Source organism: Otolemur garnettii, unplaced genomic scaffold (genome assembly GCF_000181295.1).
Source record: "Otolemur garnettii isolate 467f Iridium unplaced genomic scaffold, OtoGar3 scaffold00089, whole genome shotgun sequence".
NCBI classification, from domain to species: domain Eukaryota; kingdom Metazoa; phylum Chordata; class Mammalia; order Primates; family Galagidae; genus Otolemur; species Otolemur garnettii.
In genome coordinates, this window is record NW_003852484.1 from 4956554 (window position 1) to 4966446 (window position 9893).

Below are 9893 nucleotides of genomic sequence, written 5' to 3' on the forward strand. Positions count from 1 at the left end.
TCATAGCTCAACATAACCTCAAACTTCTGGGCTCTCTACCCAGGGGGATAGCTTGAGGCTCTGTCTCAAAAAAAAAAAAAAAAGACATCTTCCTTCTTCTGTTTAGTAATAAGTCTTCAATATAAATATTAAAACAGACTTATCTATAGCATTGTTCATTCTTGATATATGTCATTTTCTTTACTAAATTTGTTTCTGCTTTTTAAAAGTTACAGTGAATGGGTGCAAAACCTTATGTAGGGGTCTAGGTTTGATTTCCAATTAAAAGTCAGAAACTCAGTAAATGAGAAGATTCAAAAAGGCAGCACCATTGAGGTGTGTGATTCCTTTTCCTGTTTGGTAATCAGCACGTACTATTCCTTCCTCTTAAGAAAATCCTTAAGGTCTGTAATGACTTTAAGCATCAGATCCTTGATGACATATTTTTTAAAAGAAAAACAAATACTTCTTGGGGTTTGGCCTTACCCCTCCATCATGGCAGGCTCTTAGTATAAGAACAAAGTAGCACTTATTGTGTTAAGAAAAATACTTGTGGGCGGTACCTGTGGCTCAGTGGGTAGGACGCCAGCCCCATATACCTAGGTTAGCATGTTCGAACTCGCCTCGGCCAAACTGCAACAAAAAAAATAGCTAGGCATTGTGGCAGGCACCTGTAGTCCCAGCTACTTGGAAGGCTGAGACAAGAGAATCACCTAAGCCTAGGAGTTGGAGGTTGCTGTGAGCAGTGTGACACCACGACACTCTACCGAGGGCAATACAGTGAGACTCTGTCTCTTAAAAAAGAGAGAGAGAGAAGTACTTGTTATGATGTCAAGCTTTCCTTTGGTGATTATTCATCCATGTGAAAGATACAGCGTCATAGCTATAAGCTACTGGTTTAAAGTTCTTAGGACACATTCCACATAAATTTTAGTTAAACTTACCCAGTATTAATTGAGCAAGTTGGAAAGGAAGGAGGGTACCCTCTCTTCTATTCTAGAAGGAAACTTGAAAACCTTTGATTAGGGAAGGTATTTTGTGATAGATAAGAGCATAGATGCATGGGTCAACCTGGCTTGGAAGTAATGCATAGCTTAAACAGTGCTGGCTAACAGATTTGGTACAGCACATACCTATGAATTTGTATTGGATGGTGACTATTCTCACAGGGAGTGATAGTTTTTTAAAGATAATTTTAGAGGAAAAATTATATTGGTATAATTGGTATATTGCAGTGGTTGCCAAACTTAATTACATATCACAATCATGCAGAGAGCTTTTAAAACAAAATAGACTGTTAAGCCCTATTTCACAAGCCTCACGAATGGTCTAGGAACTTGTATTTTTTTGATAAACTTCTATTGGTTTTGATTTAGTTTGCTATCTGAACTGTACTTAAAAAGCACTGAAATTCAGTAAAATAATAAACAAAATACTATAAAGCATCAGAGGAAAAGATATCTTAAATTTATTCACTTATTTAACAAACATATCCAAGCATCTAACATATGCTAGGTATTATGTCATTTTCTAGAGCTACAAAGATGAATAAGACGTAATCCCTGTCCTGAAGCTCAGAGTCTAGTACAAGAGACGCTGGCAGGTAACTAAAACAGTGTGTTCAGCAAAATGGTAGAGATATGGAAAGTGTTACGGAAGCCAACAGAAGGAATACCAAACCTGCCCTGGTTGGTTTGGGGCCAGGAGGAAGGTAGGATCAGGAAAGCTAAGCTTTTTGGTAACTGATAACTTATTGAAATGGCTACATTTTTGTGTAACAGACAACTTACTCCTCATAACACCTTGTATTGTTGCTTTCATTGTTTTGCTTAGAATTCTTATTAAAATATATTACCCTTCCGTCCATTCTTAATTGGGACTCATGTAGTTTAAATCTTTTATTGATGATTTGGCATGATTACATAGGATCAATTATTTATGTCATATAGCAAAATAGTGATACTTTTTATTACAGAATACCATAGTAGTTTCCATCTCCAGAGTAGTTCCTAAATGCTATGACAATGCTATTCTTACGTTTCTGTCGTTTTGTCTTTGTTGTCAGACTGATAATTGTCTTCTTAACAACAGGGTGGCTGTCCATAGACTACCACATTTATATAAACTTCTTTGGCCAAAAAGATTTAGATAAAAAGTTTTGTGAATAAGTAAAAGTGTAAAGCATTCTGTTGAATATAGTATGTGAGTTTTAATACATTTTAAGACATCTATATTTTAACTACTGAGCTGTCTTGACTTTTTAAATTATTATATCAAAGCCAGTAGATAGTTTAGAAATCACATAATACAAGTCCTTTATTTTATAAGCAAAGAAACTGAGGCTTAAAGATGTTAAGGGTGATTACTGGCAATCAAGGAGTATAGTTTAGACCTGTGGTCCTAAGCCTGGGCTACAGGCCAGTATCCGTGGCCTGTTAGGAACCAGGCCACACAGCAGAAGGTGAGCAATACATGGGGAACAAAACTTCATCTGTGTTTACAACTGCTCCCCAACACTGATGTTACTGCCTGACCTCTGCCTCCTGTCACATCCCACCCCGCCCCCACCTACCCCACCCTCCAGTCCCACATGTGGAAAAATTGTCTGTAGCAGCCATGTTACATTGACAAGGACTAGTTCAATGGACAAAAGTTTGATGAAAATGAATTCAAAAGAGAATGTGAAGGAAAGAATTAGAGTGAAAATAGCTAGCCTCTTTGGAGGGCTTTTGCTGTGCAAAGGAAGAGAAAAGTGGCATGGTACCTGAAAGAGGACATGAGGTCAAGAGAAGGTTTGAGGGTATTTTGTTGTTGTTTTTTGTTTGTTTGTTTGTTTTTGTATTAAGATGGAAAACATTGTGCTATGTTTGTATGCTGAGAATAATCTGGAAAAGAATAAAAAATTGATGATATTAAAGTCAGAGGGGAGAAGGGGTGGAGCTGCATCTTTAAGTAAGAAAGTAGGGATGAGATCTCATGTTTAAGAGGAGAGTTTAGCCTCACAGACAGTGTCAGCCAAAGATAATAGCAGGAGGGAAAACAGATCATGTGGGCACAGTCGAAGGAGAGTGGATAGATATGGGAAGAGCAATTTGTAGTTCTTTTCTACTAGCTTTGTCCCAAGCAGCAAGGTTATTAGCTATGAGTAAGGATGAAGAAGAAAGATTAGAAGTTTCAAAGAGGAGAAAGTATGAAATAGTTATCTGGGAGAATAAAAGGGTAAATTGACTGTGGAAGTGATTGAAGGACAGCTCCAAAGGCACACTTAAATTTAAAAGAACATAGTCATCTTGAATTTATATTTTTGTGAGCTTCACATTCAGCCATCTGAGTTATAGACATGGAGTAGGGGAAAGGTGAATGTAACCAGGGTTGCAATTTTGTCAGATGAATACAATGTGAGCGGGGGCCAAAGGAGTGAGAATAGCGATGGATCATGGAATTTATGCTGAGTTAGGAAGGAAGTTAGGCTTTGGAAATGAAGGGGGAGCTGTGAAAGATGTTAGGATCAGTTAACTCTAGGGTTGCCTGGAGTCAAAGATTAATTATTAGAGTTCGAGTAGTAAAGAGGGTAAGCTTGAAAGGCAGGAGGTGGTGATCAGAGAGAGAATGAGTGCAGACGTGGAATCCAGTGCTTTAAACTGGAACCAGGGTGCTTATCAGTTTGTTTAGTGGCTGTAATAATTATTTTAATTGATTGATTTGTTAGGTTCATGACTACAAAGAAGGAACCCCAGAAGAGAAGACCTACTATATAGAATTATGGGATGTTGGAGGATCTGTGGGCAGTGCCAGCAGTGTGAAAAGCACAAGAGCAGTATTCTACAACTCTGTAAATGGTAAAGCACTTTTTAATTTCTCCCAGGTACTGATGGTTTAGGAGTATAGATCATCAGATAAGAAATCCTGTGTCATGCCAGGCTCATCTTAATTTGAGGAAGCTCTGATATAATCACCACTCTCCCAAACTGCATATCACATTTTAGTTTCTGTTTCTAGAGTCTAACCATGTAATTCAGAACATTAAACATCTGCTTTGTCTAAGTTTTTCTATTTAAATTATTATCATAAGCTAAATATTGAGAAATGAAATTGTATTTTGAATACTTGACATAAGCATGGAACTTTAAAAGCATTGTCCTTTGGGAGTTCTTTTTCTAAGTATGGTAGGACCATAGAAGTCCCATAGCCTTACATGAGTAAATTACAGTGATACAGAGATTTTTTCCTCTGCCGTATACAGTTGTAATGAGCTGTCTAAGGGTGTTTTTAGGGGTGTGGAAATTTTATTCATTTAAAGGTATTTAAATACTTGGAGTCAACTTCCAGATGGAGATGTATGATAGAGGACATTTCCATTCATAGGGTGCCTACTCTGTCTCAAGGAACAAAACCAGTGATTTGCCAGTAGAATTTCTTTTTATTATCTTCTCTTTTTTAAAATTCTTTTCTTTTTTGGAGACAGGAGTCTCACTTTGTCACCCTCAGTAGAGTGTCGTGGCATCCTAGCTCACAGCAGCCTCAAACTCTTGGGCTCAAGGGATCCTCTTGCCTCAGCCTCCTGAGTAGCTGGGAGTATAGGTACCTGTCACAACACTCTGCTATTTTTAGAGATGGGGGTATACTTTTGCTTAGGCTGGTCTTGAACTCCTGAGCTTAAGCAATCCACCTGCCTTGGCCTCCCAGAGTGCTAGGATTATAGGCATGAGCCGCTGTGCCCAGCTGCTAGGGTCACACCTCAGAGGGCAGGATCCTCTGTGACCTATGGAACTGGCTGTGATCAATGGAAGAAAAGTAAGTTAAAAGCAGGGACAAATACAAAGGTTACACAGAGTAGTTTTCAAAGGTGGGAAACATAGAGTACCACCACTAGCTTGTGGGGTTCCAGGGAATGGCCCTGAGTGTTCGTTCCACTCACCTTTTATTGAGGGCTATTATCTCATTTAGCCCAGAGGGTAGCTGAGGAAGGGAACAAAAACATCAGCAGTTTCTCTGAGTGAGCATTGTAGTTCTTATTCTATCTATAATCATTAACTTTAAGGGTTCCAGAAGCCTTAAGAAATCCAAAACTTGAGTCTTGTGTGGGGGCAGCCTCCTGTCTGTGATCATACACATAGATTCCTTGGGGGAGGTTAATCCCCTTTCGTTCTCTGTGGAGTAAACGCCATGGTGTCAGTCTCCTGAAGAATCAGTGGAACAAAGAAATTTTTCTCTAGTGTCTGACACAGAGGTATCTTCCTCTCTGATAAGGGTGTAGATGCTTCTGCCCATATTTCAGGGCTCAAGCTGTTCCCTTGATCTCTGCCATGGCCATAAAACAAATCCCCACAATGGGTATTTGCTTTGACTGTTGACTGGGCAGGGACAGCCTGGTTGATGTCCCCCCCACACACACCAGGCTTTGCATGCAGCTTCCTTCTACAGCCATTCTCTTCTTTAGAGTGTTTACAGACCCAGCAGGGGTGTTTGCAAGCTGTATTCCTTATAGGCTAGGCTTCTAGCAAAAGCAGGAACTGCTCAGTGAGGTAATTTAGCTGCTGCTTTAAAAGTAAACTACCTAAACTGTTTTTATTCTGCCTTGCTCAGCTTATTTCTCTGTTTTTTCCTTTTTCTGGGAGTGTTTTCCCTTGCCAAGAATGGGGTGTTCAGTCCCCATTCTGTCGACACCCGACCCTTTTTACTCATTTAAAAAAAAAATTTTTTTTTTTTGCTGTGAAATATAATTTCAACTTCTCTTTGAATAATATATCAAAAGATTTTTCATGGTCTCCCTTTCCTTCTGGTAAATGTGTCATCATTAATGGGACCTCATTATGCTATGTTTAGATCTCATTCAGTATTAGATAAACTTTGCATTTATTCAACATATTCATTCTTTATATTCCTCTTTCAGTATCTTCACATATGACGCAGTGTTGTAGATACTACAAAAACAAGTAGTGAAGGTTACTTTTCTTGAATACATATTACAGAATATAGGATGAGTTTTATCAATTCAGACCCATGTCCAATTTAGAGAACTTTATCTGAAAATGTCAGCATCTAACTGGAGAAGCAAAATGTTCTTAAATGAAACAAAACCTAATTATAATAATTATAAAATGATGACATTAATGTAAACCATCATGAAAGACAGTTTGTATAATGATGGCATATATTTATTGTATATAAATGAAAAAAACAGTAAGATAAGACTGGTATAGTGTGAAGTGAGTTCTTAGAGAAAAAGGGAGAAGGAAATGAAACCTGGTTTAGACTTAGACTCAGGTTATCAACTTTTATCAGTCAAGGGACTCGTCAAAGCAGATGTCAATATGATCTGTCCCAGGGAACTTTGGATATATAACATCTTTGCTGTCTAGATAGTTTTAAGACAGAGGTAGTATAAAAATTACAAATAAATAATGCAAATAAACAGCATCAAATCCTAGAAACTATGGAATTCTGGGTTGTATACTTGTAAATACTAAAAGAAGAAATCCATCCAAATCCATATTTATGGATTTTGCAGGGGTTTTGTAGGTTTTGCAGATAAGTGATAATATTTCTGTTTCTTTAAAAAAAAAAATCCTGTTTGTTGAAAAATCTATTTCTGTGTTTTAAATTTCACCCCATCTCCAGAACGTTTTTCCTGGCTTTACTCTATCTACCATCGTTAGTTTCCTAAGAAACAGAGCATAAGGATCCCTCTATTCAAAGGCATAGTCTTTATTCTTAGCAATAACTTTCTTCCCTCAGTACTTACCTTCTTCCCTTTCTTATGAGCTAGGCTGGTAATCTCAGAAGGAAATTATAAGTGTCTTGTCTTCTCTCCCTTAAGATTAAAACATTCTCATCAGCTGTCACCCTGACACCTTTCATCTGGGGCCCACCTTGGCTTTTCTAGCTCATATTCTACAAAGCAAGAGCTGTCAGCCAAAATGAAAGAGAAAAAATAAGGAAAAGGGGTGCCAAAATACCCTTAAAAGCTCACAGGCTTACCTAGATAGAGATCCTTAAAAATAAAATCCCCTCACCCATCTAATAACTAACCTAGGCCTTTGGAATTCTTTCACTTCTACATTCAAAGTCTCACCCATTGTTTTATAATATTTATAGCTGGGAAATAGGGAAGGGAGAAAACATCTGCCACTCCGGTGCCCTAAAATAAGATTTCATTCTGCTTTCCCCAAGTCTTTTACATTCAGATTACCTGAGTGCAAATTCTGGTTTATCACGTGGCCTAGGGCAAATTACTCAGAGCCTCGGTTTTCTCATGTGTATAAAGATAATAATTCTTACCTTATAGGACTGTTCTGAAAAATAAATTAAATAACAGATGTGAAGCATGATATATATAGCACATAAATATTAAACAAATACTAACTATATTCTTTAATGGTGGTAGCGTTTTATTCCTTTTTTTAAAAATTTATGCCATTGATGCCTCTTAGAACCCTTTATTATGGAAGGAAGCGTGAGTGCAGGTGGATACAAGGCCAAGTGTCATATCTCTGGTTGGTCCAGATGCCAGGAGAGATACAGGTTTGTTTGAGCTGGCTGGAACAAATTACATATAGGTTGTGTAGCACCTTGGTTACACAGATGGCTGTAAAAACTGTAGAAGCCAGTTAATTCTACCTCTGCTGCCCTTCTTTGTCAAACTGACATGTACCACATCTTGAAGATAGAGGAATCATCAGTTTTTCATGTCCTCTTTTTACAATCTGTGTAGTATAGCAAAGAGTTAGAAGTTTGAAACCTCTAGTCTTATGACCATAAGGTGACATCTTGAATTCTACTGGACATTAAAGCTTTTCTACTTTGGTGTATATCTTAGTGTGATAATTACCTGCTTTTCCCTTCTATCTAGGATCTTCATTGATTCTGTTCAATTGCGTTTCATTATATTTTGTTATTTTTTTCCACTCTCACAGAGTCCGTACATGTATTTTCTACTGATTCATACTTCTTGACGAAGTCTTCCTCTCTTCTATGGCATCTTTATCTGCTCAAACTAAATCACTTACAGGGAACAAGCTTGCATAGCTAACTATTAATCCAAGGAGCTAGAAAATTAGACATTTTAGTTGATTCGGCCCAGGTGATCTATAGGACAATGTTTTGTCAGCTAAAGAATAGGAATTGCATCAAATTAAATCAATACCCTTTTAATAAATTTTACCTATATACTGGTGTCTATGGCAGTACTATCTACAGTGAAGAAACAACATAATTTTTTTTTACTTTGAGACAAAGTCTCACTATGTCACCTTCAGTAGAATGCTGTGACATCACAGCTCACAGCAGCCTCAAACTCTTGGGCTTACGTGATGATTCTCTTGCCTGAGCCTCCCAAGTAGCTGGGATTACAGGCACCTGCCACAATGCTTACCTAAATATTTTTGTTGTTGTTGTTGCTGTTGTCATTGTTGTTTAGCTGGCCCGGGCTGGGTTCAAACCCACCAGCCTGGGTGTATGTGGCTGGTGCCCTACCCACTGAGCTATGGGTACCACGCAACATAATTTTTTTAATGAATATAATTTCTTACATACTTGAAGTTAGTTTGATTGATGAGGTGCTTCTGCAAGTAAGATTAGTTATAGAGTAGACAGGAAGTGTTAAATTAAGGAAAGATATTCTGAAAGTATAATGACAGTTTGTCAGCCCTTGTAAAAAATTTTTTTGAAGTTATATAACTGACAAAATTTTATAGTTATTATTTATAAGTATATGTAGAGGAAATTTTTAAATAATTGTTTCTGAGTTGGTTAGTCACTAGAATGGTAGATTCATTAAGCAACCAAATATTTGTATTTACTAAACTTCACTTTGCCAATTGTGAAGAGGAATTGTTTTAGTATTGATGTTATTTTCCCTGATTATTTTAGGTATTATTTTAGTGCACGACTTAACAAATAAGAAGTCATCTCAAAACTTGTATCGTTGGTCATCAGAAGCTCTCAACAGGGATTTGGTGCCAACTGGAGTCTTGGTGACAAACGGGTAAGCCCAGAATTATTTCTCAATGTTTTGAAATGTTATAGCAGTCGTAGGTATGTACTTTCCAAAATAACACTTTGTCTTTGATTTGCAAATATTTTCTCCTAGTCTATAGATTATCTTATCATTCTCTAAACAGTGTCTTTCACAAAGCAATGATTTTCATTTTTATAAAGTCTAAACTCTAATTCTTTTTATGGATTATGCTTTTGATATCATGTCTAAGAACTCTGCCTAATCTCAGACATCTCCAGTGACCAGCCTTCTATTCCTTGGCCATGTATTATTCATTGTATATTTTACTGTATTTTGATTTGAGAATATTGTTATGAGGATTTTATCTGTGTTCATGAGGGGTATTGGTATCTAGTTTTCCGATCTTCTAATGACTTTAGTGTGAAAATAATGTTGGCCTCATTAAATGAGTAGGAAATGTCCCTTCTTCTTGTTTTCTGAAAGAGATTGTATATACCTAGTGCTATTTCTTCTTTGGACATTTGGTAGAATTTATCAAAGAGACTGTCTGAACCTAGTGTTTTCTTACATGAAAGGTTTTTAATGACAACTTCAGTTTCTTTAATGATAAGACTATTCAAGTTATCTCTTTCACTCTGGGTGAGTTTTGGTAATTTGTGGGGTTTGTGGAATTCATCCATTTCATTTAAGTTGTTGAATATTGTCCTTCTGATATTTGTCCAGTCTGTGGTGATACCCCTTTCTCATCCTGATTTTTTTTTGCAGTTTTTGGCCAGGGCTGGGTTTGAACCCACCACCTCCAGCATCCCTACTCCTTTGAGCTACAGGTGCCACCCATCTCATCCTGATTTTTTTACTTTGTCTTCTCTTTGTTTTTTTGTCAGACTTCCTTGAGGCTTATCACTGTTATTGATCTTTTTCAAAGAAGTAGCTTTTGGTTCCATTGATTTTTTTT

The 9893-nt window shown here is 37.2% G+C and overlaps 1 protein-coding gene across 2 annotated transcripts in view; it reads left to right on the forward strand.

Annotated features, from left to right (window-relative positions):
- Window positions 1-9893, forward strand: part of RABL3 (RAB, member of RAS oncogene family like 3) — a 40115-nt gene that overhangs the window by 15580 nt on the left and 14642 nt on the right. For both annotated transcript variants that reach the window (XM_003795087.3, XM_023516321.1), the window contains exons 3-4: window positions 3689-3818; window positions 8851-8965. In XM_003795087.3, the coding sequence (XP_003795135.1) occupies window positions 3689-3818; window positions 8851-8965 (245 nt within the window). The remainder of the gene's footprint in view (window positions 1-3688; window positions 3819-8850; window positions 8966-9893) is intronic.